This window comes from Syngnathus scovelli, chromosome 3, assembly GCF_024217435.2.
Source record: "Syngnathus scovelli strain Florida chromosome 3, RoL_Ssco_1.2, whole genome shotgun sequence".
In the NCBI taxonomy this organism is placed as follows: domain Eukaryota; kingdom Metazoa; phylum Chordata; class Actinopteri; order Syngnathiformes; family Syngnathidae; genus Syngnathus; species Syngnathus scovelli.
In genome coordinates this window covers 13,328,703-13,350,227 of record NC_090849.1, presented here as the reverse complement: position 1 = coordinate 13,350,227, position 21,525 = coordinate 13,328,703, and the positions used below count along the sequence as shown (strand labels likewise).

Here is a 21,525-nt window from a genome sequence, read left to right as displayed (position 1 = left end):
GTTTGTTCACTAATAAGATAATGGCAATGACAAGAAATATGTTTTGACTATCAATGTCATCCTGCTGGTATTAATTTCAAATAAGTAATCACTGCCAACCTTCCAAGTGCAATGCACTTTTATCATTGAGTTCTAGACACTCGTAAATACAGTGCTCTGTCAGTATGTAATTAGTTTTTACAATTTCCGTAAAATTTTATACAGCATCAAGTCGGTATTGAGAGGAAGTCGCTACGTTTTGCCATCAGTTTCTGTAGTTAGTCATTGACCAGGTAAAAGTTTTATTTTGGAGATACTAACCGGAAATACTTTGGAATGTAATTTCGCTCACCAGCCAGTCAAATGGTCGAGCGCTGTCTCGTCCTCCCTGTCAACAACACCGCAACCTGAGACAGGATAGCAGTCTCTTGGCTAGCAAAGTGAACCTGCTAAGTAGCTGAAAAGCCATCGTTACGATTCGAATTTGTCCTACTAAGTTCCCTGTTCTACAGCCATGTAGCCCATTTGTAAAAATAAAATAAAAAATAATTGGACTCTGCAAGATGAAGATCGGACATCGTTAGGTAAGTTCCGTGTGTTTCTCATCACAAACAGTGAAAGACAGGTTCAGGCAGTGTTTCCATTTTGATTAGTTGGCTTGTCTTGAGTTAGCTTTCGCATGCGGCTTGCGTTTACTTGGCTGCGCAATCTAAACTTTATTTAATTAATTATCTATTTACTGTTTTCGTATAGTACTTTGAAACGTATGTACGTATCTGCGTTACTTTTAATGGTCTTTACTTTGTCGCAGGCCAGCACAGACTTTTGCTAATCTGCTCCGGGCGTTGGGGGGTTCAACGAGCACATACAGGGAGATTTCGCACTTGATGCACATTTTCAAAATATAAACACTCAAAAGTATCATTATTAAATACAAGTGGCTAAAAGTGCATCAATGTTGATTGCAGCACTATGTGTTCATCTTTGTTTAAGATGTTCAGGTGTTACAGCAAACGTGGTTAGTAAGTAAATGCTGGACTTTATGCTGATACAGTAATAGCTTAAATCACTGCCTGTTATTACACTTATTTTTCCAGGAGTATGTCATCCCTCAAAAGTTTTTATTTTTTTATGGAATGTATTGAAGAAAACTAAGAAAATATATGACGTTATTATTATTAAATGTTTTTGATCAAGCTCTTCAGCTTGCTAAGAAAAATCAGCAATGACCATAGATATATAGACCAATGTACAAGCAAGTGTTTTATATTCGACTGTGGTTGAATTGTTTCCTGTCATTCTGACGTGTGGTTAATTCATTGATTGATAAAGACAAGAAAGGAGCTCCGTTCATAATTTTTCAGAAATTATACAGTAGTTGTTAGAGGGATGACAGATGAGGGGGTTTCCGAGCACAGAATAACCATTTGGTTAATTACTTTTTCATGTAGGTGGTTGTGGGTGTTGTTTTTTGTCTGGATGACTGCTCAGATGTGTGGCCTGTGGGTGTGACTTATTGCTCAAGTATGTCACTTTGTTTGAGCATGTGCCAAAATGAAAAATAGTGCAGTTCCTAGTGCACCATTCTGCTTTAATTTATGTACTGCTGCAGGAAGAACAGCAGTTGTATTTTTTATTTTTTTTGCATCATAATAAAATCTTTTTTTTTTTTTTAGGCTGCTTCAACACCTTCCTCTTGGGTGATATGCTGTCTTACAACAAAAGCCGCAGGTCTCCATCTGATCAGGTAAAAAAAAAAAACACGACTATTAATTCTCCGTCCCCAAGGAACCAACATTTATAGTGATATTTTTCCACACAAATACATTTGGAGCACATTATCCAATTCAAAGAAAGACACAGTACTTTTTAAAAGTCAAACAGGGACAGCCTCAGAACTGTAAGCGCTTTTGTAAAATTGGATTTTGTTGAATTGATAACCTCTCATATGCTGCCGAGTTCATGAGCTTGTGCAGTTTAATTTAGTACAACAATGTTCCTTTACGTGTGTTATGACGAGTCATTGGCTAAATGAAGGAAAATGGAAGTAATTTTGCTGGCAGCCTCAATTTCCTTTTAAAACGTTTTTTCCAACTAACTTAATGTGAGGTCTTCATCTTCAGTATAATCACCTGCAGTACAACATATGAAACCTTTTAATAAAGCCAGGAAATGCAGACAAATTTAGTGTAACTAGTATTTGGGTTTTTAGTGTCTTTTGTTGGGGGTGGGGTCATTGTTGTGTGACAACAGACTCCTGTCAGGTTTGCTCAGACCTTCAGAGGTGTGCCATTACCCATTTTCTTTTCAGACGGCTGACGTTTCTGACCCCGTGGGAACACTCTGATAGACACTGATAAGATTTATTTAAAAAAAAAAAAAAAAGTGTGCTGAACCAAACCACGCACAGTGGGGAGCAGCCAAACAACTAAACTGTTCAGTCACGTTGCACATTGGTTCTGGCTATGGTTTATCAGCGAGTGTGGCTGTGGTTTCAAATATCGACTTGTAAGTGAATGAGTGAATCGGGTCAAGCAGCCAATGAAAATACCACACACATTACATCACATGACCTGTGGCTACAGGGGAAAATGTTTTTGCATGCATGAAAAAAACAATGAAATGAGCAAATCAGTGAAGTGCAGACATGACAAAAAAAAACCCCAACCTTCTTTTAAAAATAATGCTGATTATCAGCACCGGTCCTTAGTCACTCGTGTACACCTATGCTTTATTTCTCTGGAGTGATTTATTACCTTGAATAAATGGTGTATATTTCTGCTGCCACTTAAGGCACTCCCTAAACAAAGTCCACAGTAGTGGCCAGATAAACAAAACATTTCTGAGGCTTTAATGTAACATGACAAGTGGATCGCAAGATCCTAATGGAATAAAAAAAAATGTGATGAGCACTTATTTCCAGTGTAATACAAACACGTGCAATATTGTGTAATATCAACGTCCAACCCTTTTCTTGTGCAATAACTAAACGTGCAATATTTCCAGTTTCCTTGCTCACACCTATATTTTTTCTTATTTATATTGTTTAGATATTTACTGCATTGCACAATTTTACATTTTGTTTATTTGTTTTTTAGAGTTGTTATTTTTATGCACCTTGCAAAGCACCTCTTGGAGTTGCAATCTCATTTCGTTATCATGTAAATTATAATGACAGTAAAGGCGATTCTGATGAAAGTGTTGTTTTTTGATCACGTGTTAGCTAGTCAATATCACCCACAAACATCCCCAAAATCACATTTTCCCCCCTAAACTTAAATTTCTCCAACAATGTTATTATTATTATCAACCTGTCATCTGATGAACAAATTGCTTGGTTGTACCCAGGTTGAAGTGGCCATTCCAACCAGATTCAATATTTTGAACGTGATATTGAGGAGATCTTGTCATGAGGCTATTTTGCTTGGCCAATGAGAACAATGTTTGTGTTTATAGGTGATGTAAGAGAGGATGGCTGCGCAGGTGGAGATACAGAGTGCGGAGGTTGGGAGGACAATGACAGGAGGAAGACCTCACTTGAGTCCCCTGACTGACTCAAGCAACACAAGTTCGTCAATGACTCCATCGCATATCATCGCTCCTGAACTCCCAAAACCCGTCCCTGCCCCCAAACCACGGCTAACTCCAAAACCATTTGCCGTGGAGAAAAAAAACTCCATCAAGCCTATACTTGCCCCAAAGCCGCTAAGCAAATCCAGACCAGAATCCATTAACACCACTGGATACAAACTAGAGCTTCCCATCAGTCCAAAACCACCGCAACCAGTAGCCATTGTTAAGCCAAGGCCTGTGTCAACTAGTTCCAGTCGTCCCACCTCAACCTCATTTAGAACATCCAGTAAGGTGAATACTGGGCAAACAACCAAGCCTATTGTCCATCCATTTAAACCAGCCCCTCCTTTTGACTCCGAGGACAACAGCAAAAAAATGCCTCCAATGCCAGCAGAAAGACAGAAACCTAAGAACAAGATGACACCCACCCAGGGTGGGGCATCCATTGCTCGAGCCAAGTCTTTGGGGTTTCTTAATCTGATTGAGAAAGCGGATGAACAAAATAAATCTGTGACAGTTGTCCCACCCCGACCGCATCCCCGAACTTCAAGGCCCAGACCTGTTTCAGCTATGTTTGCTAACAATTTAGAGATACCAGTTCCTGCCCCACACTTGGTTGGCGGAAAACCTCTTTCATCTGCTCTGACATCTAAGTTTGAGTCTATTGGTCTGTCATTGCACCGGAGAGCGACCACTGCCAACGCGAAGGAAAACACTCCAAAAGAAACAGCACTTCCACAAAAGACACAGCAGGAAAAAGACAATGCTTTGGGACAGAACACTGGCATCGACATGAAACAATGTGCCTCAGATGAGCAGAGCAGCGACATTCCAGAACAAATAAATGTAAAAGAGACTGAGAATCAACGAGGGGCAAGCATCAAGTCACGAATTAATCTCCTGCTTGATTCATCCTCCATTCCTGAGAGAATATCTTCTGGCCAAACATCAGATATTCCCTCTCCAGAGCAGAGAGTCCCTGAAGGCGAACCTCAAGTGGGGGTTAAACAGCTCATCAGGCAGCTAACAGAGGATATAACTTCAACACAGAGTCCTGTCGTGAAACCTTTGCTTAAACCTCGCCACCTGCCCGCTGAGCTCACTAAAAAGTAAGATCTGCCATCCCTGCATTAGTTTATGTTTCACACGTATGTTTTATCCCTGAGTTCCATTGTCTTTGTGTTTTTCAGATTTTCATCTGAGAGGTTGTCTGACTCTGGCAGTGTTTCACTCAGTGAGGCTGCAGAATATGAAGAGGTCAGCAAAGATCCTCAAAAGAGGGTAAGAGATGCATAGATTTTTACAAGAGTATGCATTGGGATTTGTCAGTACCGTATTTTCCGGACTATAAGTCGCTCCGGAGTATAAGTCGCACCAGCCATAAAATGCCCCAAAAGTGAAAGAAAACATATATAAGTCGCTCCGGAGTATAAGTCGCATTTTGGGGGCAATTTATTCGACAAAATCCCACACCAAAAACAGTCATGAACGAGCAACAACAGGCTAAACGATAGCAACAACAGGCTAAACGATAGGTATGCTAACGTGACAAACACAAACAAAGAGCTGAGAACGGGCCTGACGTAACATATAGAGTGATTAAGGACAACTATTACATGAAGGACAACAAACAATGAATAAATAAGAGTGTTGAATAAATGATAAATAAACAAATAATAATAAATAATAATAATAAATATAAGAGGACCAAAAATGGAGCAAGTGTACATACAGTGGACTTGGATATGGTGCTTTAAAGTGTTAATTGGTTTATTTGATGTTTTCTCTATTTTTTGTTTTGAATATGTTCAAGATAAAGATATAAAAGCATGTGAAGTGATCAACTATACTAAAAATAACATGGGAAGTGGTCAACTATACTTATAAGTGATGTCTTAATGATCAAGTAAAAATTTGTGAAAAAAAAACATATATAAGTCGCTCCTGAGTATAAGTCGCCCCCCCACCCAAACTATGAAAAAAAACGCGACTTATAGTCCGGAAATTACGGTAATTTGATGTTAAACGAAAGATAAAGTTTAAAGTTCTCAGAAGAATTGAAGAGCGCTTTTCCAAAAGACAGTAAATGCCAAATAATAATGTTCAGGTCTCTAAATGAAAATATTTGCAAAATATAAAAATTGTTAATCATGTTTGGAAAAAGAGCTTTTCATGTGTTGGTATACATAAGGTTTTTTTTTTTTCCTTTATGAATACTGTGTGAACTTGAATCAATGTTGGACTCCTGCGTATGCTCAGAAATCCAATACAGCAGCATTTCTGCAGCCATGGTGGCTGTTAGTAAATGCCCTAGCGGGGATGTGTCAAAATATCAACTCTGGCTTTGAACGTTACTGCTACACCACACCCACTGTTAAGAGGGTTAAGTAGAATTCGGAAATAGTGTTTCTCAGCTGCTTTTTTCATTGTTTGAAAGAATATATTTTTCTATATAGAAATGGAGTTGTTTCATTGGACCATAACACATTTCCCATCGTGTTTGGAAAATATTAATGTAGTCTTACAAAAACAAGGTTAAAGAAGGCTAAGGTTGATTTTTGCGCAAACAAAACAATGCTCGTCTTTACCTACAGTGGTGCTGTAGACAAGTTGGAGGAATTTTTTTGCATTCCAAAGTAGCAGTCAATGTTGGCACAAAAGCTTGAGGATTCTGATAGATGCCAAGAAAAAAAATCAGGAATGCCCGCAAGAACATGTGAAATGTATTTGGGGCTCATCACAGGTATTTTAATGGTGGCAGATGTGTGCTGACTGCCGTATAGCATGAGTTTGAGCCACATTCCAGTTATGAGGGCACACGTGCAACCACGTTCTCGGTTTATTTTTCTTTCATCACTGCACTTTTGTTTTTCAATTGAACTGTCATAGGCCAGATTAATGGTGGAAAATATGTCTTTGTAAATAATTGTTCTTGGTTTGATTTCTTTTACATCACAAAAAATAGCATTGATAGCAATTTTTATATCCGTTTTATAATATAATTCCATACGTTTGTATTACAGTATACCTCTGATCCTTTTTTGTTTTGTTTAGATTGAAGCAGTCAACCCCAGTGCCAAGATGGCTGTAGATCAACAAAAAAAGATCAGCTCAATGACAGCAAGTCCCGAGACAGAACTTGTGCCAAGTGGAGCAACCCCCTCCAACAATCACAGCGCTCCCAGTGTTGAAGTGCAGACAGTGCGAGCATCCTTATTTGATAATATTGTGGAGATATCCAGTGTGACCAATGGTGCAAACTTAGTCCGTAACCCATCTTTGAGAGGAGGAAAAAATGAGAACGAAGGAACTCTGGTGACTGCCATCTATAAAGATGCAGTATCTCCAAGTCCCCTGCGAGTGAACCATGCCATTGACACAGTGCAAGCCGTGGGCGAAAGTAGAGCGGTGAGTGAGAGCATTCCATCTGCTCAGCGGGAAGATAAAGCCATGACCTTGCGCTCCAGACACTCTGAAGGGAACAGGCTAATGAAGGAGACAACTGGTTTAATAGGAGAAGAACCAGCTTCAACAATGGCAATGGAGCAACAGCCTCGATACTTGCGAATAGGATCCTTGCAGAAATGGCCTACAAAAGGTGTAGTTCAAGAACCTGATGTGGAGAATGTTACCCGAAAGCAATCAATAAATGAAAAAGAAATGGATTTGAATAAGGACAAGCAGAGAGAAGCAGACAATGAAGAAATAGTTGCAGCACCGAAACGCATGAAAACGTTGGAGACGGATGAAAAGCCAAAACCCAAAGCAACTTATTTTGCCTTGACCGGACAAATACAGGAGTCTAATACTGATTCAGACATTATGGATTCAACAGTGCCTTATGATGATATAGGTTCTGGACATGAAAGCTCTCAAGGTACGGTAGCTGCTATTAAGAGGAATCTGTCATTAAATGCAACTTTTGGGAAAAAAAGTCAAAAGAAACACGAGGAGATGACGAGGGTTAGCCAGATTTCAGCCAGGCAGGTGGTATCAGCGCTGGATGTGCCGACAGCGGCGGAAATGACAGAGGTAGTAAAAAAAGAGCAAACAAAGGAGGATGAAAGGCAAAATGACCAAATGAAAGTTATCAATAGAGACAAACAGAGACAAATGGAAATTGAGAGACAAGCCATTTTACAGTTTGCACAGATGAAGGAAAGGGAGATGCAAAGAGAATTTGAAAGACGTAAGGCACTTGAAAGGGAGAAACAAAAACAGAGAGAGCTTCAAAATCAGAACCTCCAAGAATTAGAGTATGAAAATTTGAAAGAAATTGAAAAGGAGAGCCAAGTGCATTTCAGGCAAGAAAAGGCAAAGCAGAAAGAACAGGAGTTACAGAGGAGGCAGGAAATGGAAAGGCAATGTGACCTAGAGCGACAAAAACAGTTAGAAAAGCAGAGACAGCAAGAAATGCATAGGCAGAGAGAACAAGAAAAAGAAAGACAACAAAAATTGCAAAGGCAGAGAGAAGAGGAACTGGAGAGGCAACAAGCACTGATGAGGCAAAAGGAGCAGGAAAAGGAAAGGCAGCTGGAACTCAGGAGGGTGAAGGAACAGGAAAAGGAGCGACACCGAGAACTTGAGAGGCAGCAAGAACTGATGAGGCTGAGGGAACAGGAATTGCAGAGGCATCAAGAACAGATGAGACTGGAGGAGCAGGAAAAGGAAAGACAAGAACAATTGAGGAGGCTGAAGGAGAAGGAAAAGGAGCAGCAGAAAGAACATGAGAGGCAACGTGAAATGGAGAGACAGCAAGAACTGACCAGACTGAAGGAGCAGGAAAGGGAGAGACAGCAGCAATTTGAGAGGCAGAAGGAGCTGATGAGGGTGAGGGAACAGGAAGAGGAGCGACAGCGAGAAGTTGAAAGGCAGCACGAATTGATGAGGCTGAGGGAGCAGGAAGAACAGATGAGACAGAAGGAGCAGGAAATGGAGAGACTGCGAGAACTTGAGAGGCAACAAGAAGAACTGAAGCAAAGGGAGCGAGAAATTGAGAGACAGCGAGAAATTGAAATACAACACACTCAGATGAAGTTGAGGGAGCAAGAACAAATGAGGCTGAGGGAGCAGGAAATGGAGAGACAGCGAGAACTTGAGAAGCAGAGAGAGCTTGAAAAAGAGAGACGGAGAGAACTTGAGAGACAGCAAGAGCGACTGAGGCAAAGAGAGCAAGAAATGGAGAGACAGCGAGATCTGGAGCGAAAGCAAGAACAGGAGCGGCTGAGGGAGCAGGAACTGGAGAGACGACGAGAACTCAAGAGGCAGCAAGAACGGCTGAGGCAAAGGGAACAGGAGATGGAGAGACAGCAAGAACTTGAACAAGAACAACTGAGGCTGAGGGAGGAGGAGATGGCGAGACAGCGAGAACTTGAGAAGCAGCATGAACAACTGAGGCAGAGGGAGCAAGAAATGGAGAAACAACGAGAACTTGCGCGACAGCAAGAAAAGATGAGGTTGAAGGAGCAGGAAATGGAGCGACGGCGAGAGTTTGAGAGGCAACAAGAACAAAAGAGGCATAGAGAAGAAAGGGAGAGAGTGCAAGAACTTGAGCGGCAGCAAGAACAGCTGAGACTGAGGGAGCAGGAGAAAGAGCGCCAGCGGGAATTTCAGAAGCAGCAAGAACTGGATCAAGAGAGGCAGCGTGAGTGGGAAAGACTAAGACAGAGGGAAGAAGAAAGACAGACAGAGCTGGATAAGGAGACGCTTCTTTTGGAATTGCAAAGGAATAAGAGAATGGAGGAACTGGAAAGCCTCAAAGAAAAAGAAGCAGGAAACCTTGTTGACCAAAAACACAAGCAGAAAGAAAACGAGAGGTATCTTTATGAGCTTGAAAAGCAATGGTTCAGAGAGAAGGCTGAGAAAGCCAAACTCATGGCAGTAGAACAAGAAAAGCTGAGACTGAAAGGGATTGATCAAGAAAAGGAAAAGCTAAGACAACTGGAGAGGGAGCATGCGGAAGCCATTGAAAGAGAGCAGTTGAAAGAGCTGGACAGGCTGCGAGACTTGCAAAGGGAGAAACAGCGCCACGCTGAGAGACAGAACCAAAGATGGGAAGCAGAGAGAGAGAAACTGGAAAAGGCTGAGGCAGAGAAAATGAGACAGATTGCCAGACTTCAAGAAGCAGAGCGACACAGGCTCAAGGAGAAACAAAGAAAAGAGGAACAGGAGAGAATGAAGGCCGATCAACCCCCTCTGAGGCCCAAAGTGGTGGATGTGGACTCTTTGATCAGAACTGCCACCTCTCAACACATGAGATGGAAGCAGCCCTCCCCGAGAGCCGAAGAGCCCTACAAACCTTCCATTCTTGACGTGGACTCGTTCACATCTCAATCTCAGCCAGCAGCCCCAAATCCAAATTTCCTGTCCGTTTCCAGTATTCAAGAAGTAGACTCCAATTTTGGCGGTTCATTACGACCTGCACCTGAAAGAGATATCACGTGGAAGATACCTCCACAGAATTCAGTTGACCCACGGCAGCTCCAATCAACTGAGATGTCTCACCGCAAACCTCTTCATGAGCCCAAAAAACACACAACCAAAGTCAACCCAGAACTGCTCTTAATGGCGGCTGAACATTCCCTTGGCTCACACAGCCAGTGGCACCGTAGGCAAGCTGAACCACTTTACTTGGACCCTTTACTCCAAAGAGAGTCAACAAGCAGAGTTCCCAGCAGTGCTCCTGTTGATCAGGTCTGGTTGCCCAGACAACTAAAATCCCAAGACAATCAGGAAGAGGTCCGGAACCGTAGGAGATCCCACGGATTCCAGGCAAGTTGGAGGTTGAATTAAAAAAAACATTTTTGGAACAGAAAAAGAAAATTCCAGCTCAATCCATTTTTGGTCCGTCTGTGTTACAAGGAGCCGAACAGGATGCGTTCTCGCAGCATGTCACGTCGATCGGCGCCATCTGGTGTTGCTCTCGAAAAAAGTGCTTCTAGAATACGGAGTCGGAGCGCCCACAGAGAACAGGACCACCAGAGCTGGGTAAGTTTAATTTCATCTGCAAGACATTTTTATTGGAATTTGTTTGGAAATCAAATGCATAAGGCAAAACACACTGTGCATCACAAAGGAAAAAAAATCCAATATCTTTAAAGAAAGGGAAGAAATATGTTAAATGACAGCTTGGGGGGTGCCAAAATGTGCCTGAGACTATTAGTAACTAATAATTGGATGGATGTTGAAGGAATGGCATTACAGGATCACCTTTACACCATGTTGCCTGTCAAACGGTGGCAAATCTTGCCTGCAATTCAAGATTGGATTAAGCAAATTCTTTGCATGTCGTCAGAAGCCTGTTAGAATTGGCTCAGGGAAAGCTGTGACATGAGATGGCTTGAAATGCAAGTGTGGCCTGCAGAAAGGATTTTCTTGTATGCCCCATGCTTACAAACTATAAATATGAAAACAACATCGTGTACTTAAATTGGAATATGGTTAAATATGCTTGTTTTCTTTGTTTCCCTCTTTAATGTCTTTACCACCATCTAGTGGTTATAAGTGGTAGTGACTCCTTATATTGACGAAAGACAAAATAATCTTATGCAGTTGCCATTCGTATGTGTATGAATTAATGGAAACACTGAAAAACAAATTGAGCAATCATGCCATTTCTTCACCGGTAACATTCCCGTGTGGCATCCTCAAAAGGTCATTCAGAGTGATCCTTTCTAATTTATAAGCATAATCTGTTGTAGTTGTTCAGGGCAGATAATGTTACTATTGAAGATCAGATCGATGCATAACCAATCAAAATAGTCGTTGGCGTAAAAACCTTTGTTGGGGAGGGTCCTTTGAGTCACACAGATGAGATGTGATCGTTGTGTGATGACATCACAGTGTTAGTCGAAGGGGAGCCGATGCGTGGTTCTGAGCAGAGCAGAAATGGGCATGAGGCTGAGCGCTTTGTTGTACAACTTGTACTTATGGTCGTGTTGCTTGAGTCCGCACCACTTCTGGGTGAGTAATACTACACCGCCTACACATTTTTCTAGGGGCCCGCTCTCTACATGTTTAAAAATATAATTGTACAAATTACCTTTAGGCTCCTTTGTTGGGTTTTTGCCTGGTTTATGCTGTGCACTGAATGATATCATCAAAAGGGGGGAATTGATGTGAGTCACAACTGGTCACTTGGGTGGGATAGAGATTATTATTATTATTTCAAATATTAATCCAGGATAGAGAAAATATTTGTGATAAACTCTTTGCTACAGAAATGAAATGGTGTTATTGCATACATTTTCTTCACATCTACAGTCATTCCTATACCTTGACCACATTTTCCAAATATTTTCATATTTTTATACCACGGTGAGCGACCATTAGTTTCCACATTCAGGAAAATTTGGGAAACGTGGATTTGTGAGCTGTTCTCACAAGAGAATAATTACTCAGCTGTTTTCCGGTAAGTGCGCCTCACCGGGTATGTTCCGAAAATTACCTGCAGGGGGCGTAGTTGGACAGTGATGCAGCATTTTAGCTTCTCTGTTCCAGTTGACTCAGACATGAACTGTGTGAAGTGCATATGGGGTATTTTTTTAACTTGGAGTTTCTTGCACTCCGGTGTTGTGCAAAACCGTTCACTTTTATTTCTGCTCAAAAGCTCATGTCATCACAGTCTGGTTATTTTCACAGTTTTTGTCGTTTTTTTTTTAATTCTGTGCTTTTGCATCCTCATTTCCATCCCTCTGTATTTGCTTCCCTGTCCTTTATTTTGTGGCGATGACACTTAAACGTTGTTGCACTGCAATCAAAAGAGGCCTGAGCAACAGCACCGCAGAACCCTCCCCTTTCACCGTCCCTCTCCCTCCTGTTTGGAATCAGGGACCTCCCATTCTTGCTTTCGTGCTCTCTGACTCCACACTCCCTCTCTCCACCCAGTTTCTCCTTGACAGTGAGTCCTAATGTCCTGAATACAGAAAGGAGGACCGCTGACGCATTTTCTCCTACCTGTCTGTACCTGCAGATTAAAGCAAGGAGAAAACAGTCTATTTTTCCCCTCCCTACTCTGGATTTGTCTTTCCTACCACATCTTTTGCTCCTGCCAGTGGTTGTTCTCTGTGTTTCTTGGTGGAATACAAATTAGCACAGAAGATTTCCTTTTGCAACTATTTGTCATTTTCGTTTTACCCGGGATAGCACCACCTAGTAGCCATGGGAGGTTAACCATTGATGGATTTTTCACCCTTTTTAACCTTGGCTTTATTCAGGAAGGTAACCTGGGAGAAGTGTCTATTTGGCTACAGCTGAAACTGGAATCTGGACAGATGAGCATATGCCAGCTGATTCTGAGAGATCTTTTAAAAATTGAATTATTACTTAGTTTTGTTAGCTGTGTCAGCTCATCAAGAGTCTAGAAAATCTTTGTCAGGACATGAGTAGTTGTTACTTTCTGCCCTCGGAGGCAACGAAACATGGCAGAGCCTGTTGGTAAACAGCACATTATTTGGTGCACTAGCTAAAAGTAAATATTAGCTGGAGAGCAGTCTTGCATCACATTACACATCCAGGCATTGGTTTACAGGAATATCATAGCAAGCATATCTTGTGTGCATCAAAATAGACATTAGAGGTGTCACAATTCACTGGCTGACAGCCCGAAGCTTTGACAGTGATGAGCTGAAACGCAGCCCTTGTGGCTCATCTGGGACTGCAATGCAGGGAAGACATTAACAAGTGAAACCAAAGAGTGACTTGCTCCTGTTATGGTCAGACTGGCTGCTGTTATAAGCGACATATAAGCATTTGCTCCCATGTCGGAACACATGGGCAGTTTTGCGCCCTCGCCTTCCGCACTGCTGCAGTATTGAGCCAGCAGCCACCAGCAGCCTTTAGGACAAAGTTCATGCATGTTTGCACTTTTAATGATACTTTGTCACTGTCACACCTCAGCTCAGAGACGATCGTGACGAAGCTTGTTTTGTCCGGATTGGACTGTGATGGAGTATTTAGGGGACAAGCTGTCAGTGGCGCAGTCCCAAGTGTCGGGATGGGTAGGAAATGTCCGTCGCTCCTTTCATGGGGCACTCAGCCTTTTTTCCAGTTCAGTGGAGAGAGAGCAAGGAGAGGTCAGATCCGGACACTTCAACAGAACGAGCTCCTTGCGCTCGCTGGCATCCCGCAGCAGGGAGTCAATTCGCAGGTTCTCACTGCGCAGCCAGCAACGTCTGTCCTTACGGAGGCGCACCGCACCCAACACCCCAACTGCTGTAAGATAGCATCCTGAAATCGGATTCTTTTTTCAGAAATGTGCATGTAGCGTTTCCCCATTGCAAAGCTCACACTACCTCAGTCTCTGATTTATTTTTAAATTTCCATCTTCGTATACCTCCTTTACGATTTTCATTATTTATTTGTTGTGATTTTAATAATCTATTTAATTGCTAGGCGATATCGTCAAAATTTCCCCATTGCAAAGCTCACACTACCTCAGTCTCTGATTTATTTTTAAATTTCCATCTTCATATACCTCCTTTACTATTTTCCTTATTTATTTATTGTGATTTTAAAAATTAATTGCTAGCTATATCGTCAAAATTAGAGACAGAAATCTCCCTGTATTGGCAAAAGTATTTTAATCTCTTAAATAATCATCAATGATTGACTCAGTTTCCTGTGTGCCTCTGTACCTTAATTTTGTGTGTTATTCAATTGGACAAGTCTTTGTGGGAGCAATTTGGGGAAGACCCTTTTCAATTGAAGCAAGACTGTGCCCAAAATTTTATACAGGCTGCTCAAAAATTCTTTCCAAGTATGTAGGCGTGGTACTTTATGTAGCAGTAGTTTCGTAGTCGTTTATGTCCTGTGTTCCTTGTAAGATTGTCGATTATCTGTACCCTTGTGAGCAGATTTACTTTATGCTCTATGATTAAGACAGATTTAGAAAGCCATGTGTGGATACATTGCAGTAAGTAGACTCACTCCTATCTTTAGGTAACGGCTCTTTGCTGTACAATGCTTCATGAGTCATAACAGCTAAAGATAAACAATGTTTTCATTACGCATCTGTGACTTTATATCAAAATGTGTCTTGGTTTTATAGAGGCAGTTATTTTCCGGAGGCTTTGACATTGGACTTTGCCACTTGTGCTTTTAATCATTATTTGACTGTATAAAGGGATGGAAGCCAAGTGCCAAACTGTTACCTTTTCCCCACATAATGAATAGGAGAGAGGGGTTGGGTAGATGGCTAGGGTAGGTAAGTAACCAAAAAAATAAAAATAATTGTGTGTACTTTGTAGAAGAGCCCGTTAGTTTGTCTGCAGATCAGAATATCAAGGATAATCTTTAACTTTTTGTTCTTATTGTTTGAGTGTATTCGTGCTCATTTGCTAACTGAGCCAATAACTCATAATATCCAGCAGCATTTAAAAGGTGCTTGCTGTGTGTGGCAGTTGATGCACGCAAAAAACACATTTCGAATGTGTGATTGTCATAGTGTACCTTCACCACAAAAATGTGGAAAAGAAATGAAAACTAAACTCTAGACTACAACTAACGCGAATAATCCTGTAAATCTCTTTTTTTACCGGTCCACGTTGGAATTAGGTTGATGTCAAATCCGACTCATTCTATGGTAAATTCTTAAGACTAGTGAGATTTTTACATTCCTTTACTGTTTACTCTGTTCTTATGAGATGTTTTGTTCACCTTTGGGCCCTCTTGTGTTTGCGTGTTGAAATATATATTTACGTAATGAAATGCCTCTCTGACATGTAGTAATACTCAGTTTATTTTTTTCTGGGATGATGATTGTAGATTCTGTGCTTGCAAGCAGAGAATTCTAACAACTAGATCTGGCACAAATTTGTATATTCGTAGTTGAGGATTTTTTTTCATTATTTTTTATTAGCAGGATTATCGTTCCAATATTTCGTGAATTTGCTTCGAAAGTTCAGTCTAGTAATTGACCCTAATAATGGAGCAATTGTCTTGTGTCATGGGACATGTGTATCACTCATTAATCAAAGAAATATATTGTTGCAATTTCCAATGTTTTATTCTAACCACTTCCCACTTGACCAGCTCCCTCTCCTTCATCCTTCCATTCATCCGCTCTTTGTTTGTTTCCCCGGCACACCCAGCTTGTCCTCAAGGGCAAGCTGGTGATTGCTAATGTGCTAATGTTATTAAGAGAGAAAAAAAATCCTTCTGACAGCTATATATCATTCCAAGTAGACTTGTGGCCCTGCTTTATTTAGTAAGCACATTGAATGGGTGTTCAGCATGTGTGTTCAATGTGATAGTAGATATTCAAATTATGAATCTTATTCAGAAAAAGGAGATTTTGGGTGTCTCACAAATGTTTCCTTTCTGGAAGTAGAATAGGGTAGATTGGGCCTTTATTAGAAGTGCTTGACAGTTTCAGTCTTTTTTAGGATAATAATGGTAAGGGATTGCCAAATTATTGTATATCTAGTTTGGTGTTTCACTTTTTCCAGATGTCAGTTAATGCATTAACATGGTGCAAAAACATTTTGAGTAAAAGCAATGAGCTGCTTGCATAATGTTCTCTGTGTTTTATACAGTAACTCAGACATAGTACGTATCGGACAGGAATTTTTATAATCAACGAGGCCTGGAATCAAGATTTTCTTTGGCATTTTGACAATGATGATGGCAGTGTAAGAAAGGCAAGAGGGTGGTGACATAATTCCCAAAGTCTCCATCTGGAACTGAGGATAGCAATTACATGGTACACTTGTAATGGCGGCCTATGCTGGGCCTCTTGATTTACTTCCTACAATGCTTCAAATGTAAAGTGTGTTGGACAACCATGTCTGACTGTAAACATAATTGTACCCTAGAAAGTAGGTCAAATTACATTTTACACTGACAACTACTCCAGGATGGATTTGCCCAATTCGGAAAGCTTTTGAGAAAGAAGTGATGCTTATACTCACTGCTCTGCTCTCATAGAACTGGCAGTACAGGGTGGCAATTACAGAGACAGGTGTATCATGTTTCCCTATCCAGCCCTCAGGCAACATATGAGGACGGAAGGATTTCCTATTGTGTTTTCCTATATAGGGCAGGTTTATCAGTTCATGTGCAGACACGCCTCTGTTGGCTGTGTGTGGCTTTGAGACAGTATGTCCTCTGTATCAGCCTCATTAAAAGAACCATGCTTCACTAGACGACAAACGCACAGTCACCCACCCGTCTTTATCTTTGTCCTTGCTCTGGTTCTGCCTCCATAAACCAAACGCTTTGCCTTTCATTATCTTTCCAAAGCAGATTTTTCAATGTGAGCCTTTTTTGTAGTTATGGAATTATGATGTACGTTTCTCAACTAGCACTAGAGTTGATATTGTATTTTGGGAGAGCTAGACGTTGCAAGAATGTATGACCAGATTTAATAAAGGCTATGCTGTGTCACTCATTCATTCTTTTAGAACTAAGATGGGCTCGTTTTAAAGATCTATAGGTTTTCTTTCTCGCTATTCAGATTCTTTTCGTCTCTCTCCCCCAGGAGCAAGGTGTTAGTGTTGAGGATGAGCGGAAGGACTCTGAAACTCCAGCGGGTGAGACAGACAGTCAATATGGGACTTGGGAGACTGGACTGCGCATTGATGATAGGTAAACACACATCTTGCGTGGAACAAATACTTCTTCAATCATCTGCATCATCTTTATTGTCATCATGTGGGCAATACACACAACTTAGGAAAAGTACACGTCCCAGGGTTTTCGAGGAGCCTCGGTTCTCAAGTGAATTGCTCCTTCTTGGTGTTTCCGCATTCATTCCCAGCTTAGGTGCGGTAAATGTGTCAGAGTTCTTGTCAGGAGAATATGCGTAGATGAAAAGTGTACAAGCCCAGGCATGTAAAAAAACTACTAGTGTGCAAAGGTGAGAATTTGGCTCGTAGTCATTTGGGATCATTTCCATTCATAAATAACTCGAAATAAGAATTCACAATTGAAAGACTTGTGTTTTGAGTTTATTGTCAAAATTACTAGGGAGATGTTCCTCGTCAAATCACTTCCCTTAATTTCAAATAAAAGCTAGACTTCAGGCAAGCAACTCGTCTATGAATGTAAGAAGGTGACGATCTAGGACAATAGTGCTAACAATGTTGCATATTAGACAAAAGTAGTAAGTAGCACTTTTGCTTGAATAAATAAAGGTGTAGCAATCGAACTAAAGGTATGAAAAGACCAACTGTGTGAGGAGTCTACTTTAAAAATTGGGGTTTATTCTCAGACATTCTGCTACGCCAAAGAAAGCAGAAAATATTCTAATGCCACCCAACTCACCGCCACGGCCATAAATAGTATAATAGTTGATAAAATGAGTACTCCAAAGCATAGCAATTGTATCCTTGTTAATATTAAAGAAAATAAATACATATACTACATCAAATTGGAACACAGAATAACTATTAACATGTTTCTTAAGTCTGTCACTGAATTGATACAAAGTGCATCAATCTGTCTGAAATTAAAATAAATGAATAAATGAGAATGTTACTGTTTGAGGTCAATTTAATTGTGTTGTCCAAAAACATGTATGTTGCACAAATCTCAAAAGCAGTGCAACAAAAGATTACAACTCAATGTCAAGTCCATTGTAAGGAATATTGTGAGGGTTTAAAAAGGTATTCAAATATTAAAAACCTTCTATGCTGATGATCACTGCGAGGGAATCCATGTCTTTCCTAATAGTGACTATTACTGACCTCCTGTGGTGAAAATAGAATATCACAGCATGCACAGGATTCACTTGGATTTGATTGAAAATAGATTATTTTCTGAAATAATTCTTTCATTTTACATTCAATGTGGAGATAAGTGGTCAATCTCCCGCATCAGGCTCAAGTTTGTTTTTGCTCTCCTTTTCTAGCCCAACTCCTGCCACTCCCAGCTCAGAAGGCAACCTCAGCCTTTCTCCAAGGAACACAACTTCTTCCCATCTACAAGGGGAAAGCGACAGCTTTGATGGCCTGCATCTACCCTTGAAATCTGAGAACCAGACGTTCCCTGATGTAAGTGTCATCATGTGTAAATGTATCAAAGTCCCCAAAATAGTACTCTTAATGCACTCATTCTGGAATATATATATTTTTTGTGTCTATGCCAAAGGCACCAACCACTCTGTTAGACACTGGTGTCCTCCGGTCCAGAGTTCAACTTGGAAAGAAGCGAGCTCCTAGGACACGGCCCTCCAGAGCTGCCCGTCAGAAGACTACTCAAGGTGGGGCAGAGGAAGCCCCCCCTGAGGACTGGCTCTACAGAGACTCCACAGGTTTGTCTTTGCTAAAGAACCAAATCGAAAATATTCAATTACATCTCACTAAAAGCAAAGTACAGTATTACTACTGAGCATGGGTGCTCATGGTATATAAATGGTATACCTGATTATTTCTCAACATCTCTCCAAAAGAATTCACACATGAATGTACTAGGCAATGCTAAATTCTATTTTCAACATATTTCTCCAAAGTCAAGATTCTTATTTAAAGCCCCAATTAGCATAATTTAATTTGATACGAACACATAGAGGTCAATTTTAACCCGCCTCACAGACTCTTTTTGACATGTTATGCATAAAACTGTGTAGGGGGGATTGGATTATGGTGGAAGGTTCCTTTTAATGGCATTCTACTCACCAATCGGCTTATGTTGTTTTTCCCCTGACAGAGGAGAAGGTTGAGTGTAAGATGGATGAAGTCGATTCTGAGGAGCAGGCCAGAGGGGCAGACGCCGCTGCTACTTTTGCTTCTCAGCCACAAAGAATTGCGTTGTTCCCCGGGGTGGACTCTCAAGCTTTAAAGGTCAATATTCAACTAAGTGGGGGAAATCCACTAAAGGGATTCACTGTCAGCCATGTCTGAAGCATGTTTGTTCTGTCTAACTGCGTTCAATTTCTGCTGCTAGGTCCAATTGAAGAAGAGGAGCGACTCTGACAATCAAAGTGACACACCCTCCGCTTCCCTTCTTTCTCGCTCTCCCAAATCGCCCTTCCTGCCTCGGGCTGCTCGTGTACTTCCCCCAGCTGGTGGGAAAGAAAATAAGTAAGCCATCCCAGCGTTGAGAAACATATTTTTATTGCATGCTGTCTTTTTGACTTATAGTAAGTCAATGCATTAGTTCTCCATGTCAGACTTTTTTTCTCTTTATCAGTGAGGAGGAATCACCCCCGTGGTTAAAAGAGCTCAAGTCTAAGAAGCGCTTGAGTCAATATGAGAATGAGAGCTAAGTAAGAAGAGGTGAGAATATGTGATTTTTCTTTTTTAAACATTTACCAATGCAGATAAGCGTAGCATTCATTTTAAACACATGCCTCTCTCCCCTAGGGTGCCGTCTGAAACACATCTGTAAGAAATAGAGGCCTTAACCTTCGACTCCGAGAGTTGGAAGGGAAATTCTGCTGCTGATGACTTTTTTTTTTTTTTTTCTTCGTCTTCTTTTGGTTCTCTCTGTCTGGGTTTGATCATCATGCATGGTGCCTTTTATCGAGAATGTCTGCAAAAACAAGAAGGGGGGCACATGAAAACAAACAAACAAAAACCTCACCCAGCTACTGTGCTTATATACTCTTTTCATGTACACGTGCGATCTCTGCTTGGAGAGTGACACTTGGTGAACACTTCAATAGGGACCAGAAGTAGTTTGGGAGTTGAATCATTTCCTGTCAGGCTGCATGTCATGTCAGGAAAGGGTTAAGTTGAGGGACCACTGCACAATTCCCCGCATGCAGGAGACCCAGCCACGACAATACAAGATGTTTATTTTTGGTTCCTCTAATACCTACAAGTCAGTGGTTGCGTGTATGTCGTCTTTGTCGCTCATCAATCTTTGATGAGAGTCACACAAGCGTTGCCATAGGACAATATTTTAGATACTAATGGTTCCTTGTTGAACTTTATAAAAGCTGCTTACCCCATTATTAGATGGAATGTATATCATGTAAGTAATCATGAAATGTTATATTTGTATGTTTTACTATGACAGAGAGGGAGTTTTTGGGAGAAAATATATTGTTTCATTACACTAGAGGGCCCCACTGTTGTGCTTGGATACACTCCTCAATGTTAGTCACACTTTTTTGTTTTTTTTTTCTCTGTGGGAGAGGGATGGGCAGGAGAAAGGGGGTTATTTTTGGGCAAGAGGCTTTGCATCACAAACACACCGTAACAGCACAAACTATTTTTCAGTTTTTATATGAAAACACAAATCATGTTGGCTTCTTCTTGATTGATTGCAAGCATCCATACAAAGCCATAGAGCTCCTAACTGTCATCACACACTCCTCGATGATGCTCTGACAATATGTGTTCCTTCAATCGTGTATATACAATCTGAATTGACTGTCTCAGAGAGACTCACGGAAAGTTCCATCACACAACTTAAGGGGTGGGATCATTTGTTTGCTCCATTGTTAATGATTCTTACAACATGTTATGTGGGGCTCCATACACATGGGACTGTGTGCACACCTGCTCTACAAGGTAGCTGCAGTCTTCCACCTCAACGTTGCCATTGATCCATTCATATCTCTAAAGCACTTTGTCACTTGATGCATAGCAACACTGACCATCTTGGTCATGTTTCGTCTCATTCGTGCATCCATGTGAACACATTATAATGTTCCTGCAAAGCAAGATGATGTGTGGATTAAGTCTTTTGAGTGATTGTACATGTTTTTGTATCTACATGATCTTCAACATGAATTTGGGATTTCTTTTATATGTCATTTGTTTTTTTTTATTTGGAAGTGCAGATGTATAACGCACTGTGTTGTATGACCAGTGTTCTCAAGTGAATCAATTCTTTATTAAAAAAAAAAATCTACTTCACTTGCACCACTGTCTCATCTCTGGCAACATTACCTTATGATTTGTTGTTTTTATTTTATTTTTTTAATATGGGGGTAGTTGGAACAAATATTGTCCAACTGTAGTTTGGTCTTGATAACCCTATTTAGATTTTGTGAGGAGCTCTGGTGCAATCAAGCCAAGGCTGGTC

General features: G+C 40.9%; 1 protein-coding gene across 1 annotated transcript; it reads left to right on the top strand.

Annotated features, from left to right (window-relative positions):
- Nucleotides 1–355: 355 nt before the first annotated feature.
- Nucleotides 356–21,362, top strand: si:ch73-138n13.1 (trichohyalin). Its single transcript, XM_049716602.2, has 13 exons — nt 356–563; nt 1,656–1,726; nt 3,436–4,661; nt 4,743–4,833; nt 6,607–10,323; nt 10,414–10,539; nt 17,030–17,136; nt 18,401–18,542; nt 18,640–18,802; nt 19,198–19,331; nt 19,435–19,571; nt 19,681–19,766; nt 19,854–21,362. Exons 3-12 carry the CDS (start codon nt 3,451–3,453, stop codon nt 19,754–19,756), a joined length of 5,904 nt encoding a protein of 1,967 aa, XP_049572559.1. The 5' UTR covers nt 356–563; nt 1,656–1,726; nt 3,436–3,450; the 3' UTR covers nt 19,757–19,766; nt 19,854–21,362.
- The last annotated feature ends 163 nt before the right edge of the window (nt 21,363–21,525 follow it).

What these genes read in the sequence shown, in the direction of transcription:
- si:ch73-138n13.1 (XM_049716602.2), top strand. Translation starts at nt 3,451, where the DNA reads ATGGCTGCGCAGGTGGAGATACAGAGTGCGGAGGTTGGGAGGACAATG. An exon ending in GGAGATCCCACGGATTCCAG is followed by an intron (nt 10,324 to 10,413) that starts GCAAGTTGGAGG and finishes CTGTGTTACAAG; the next exon opens with GAGCCGAACAGGATGCGTTC. An exon ending in GCTCTACAGAGACTCCACAG is followed by an intron (nt 18,803 to 19,197) that starts GTTTGTCTTTGC and finishes TTCCCCTGACAG; the next exon opens with AGGAGAAGGTTGAGTGTAAG.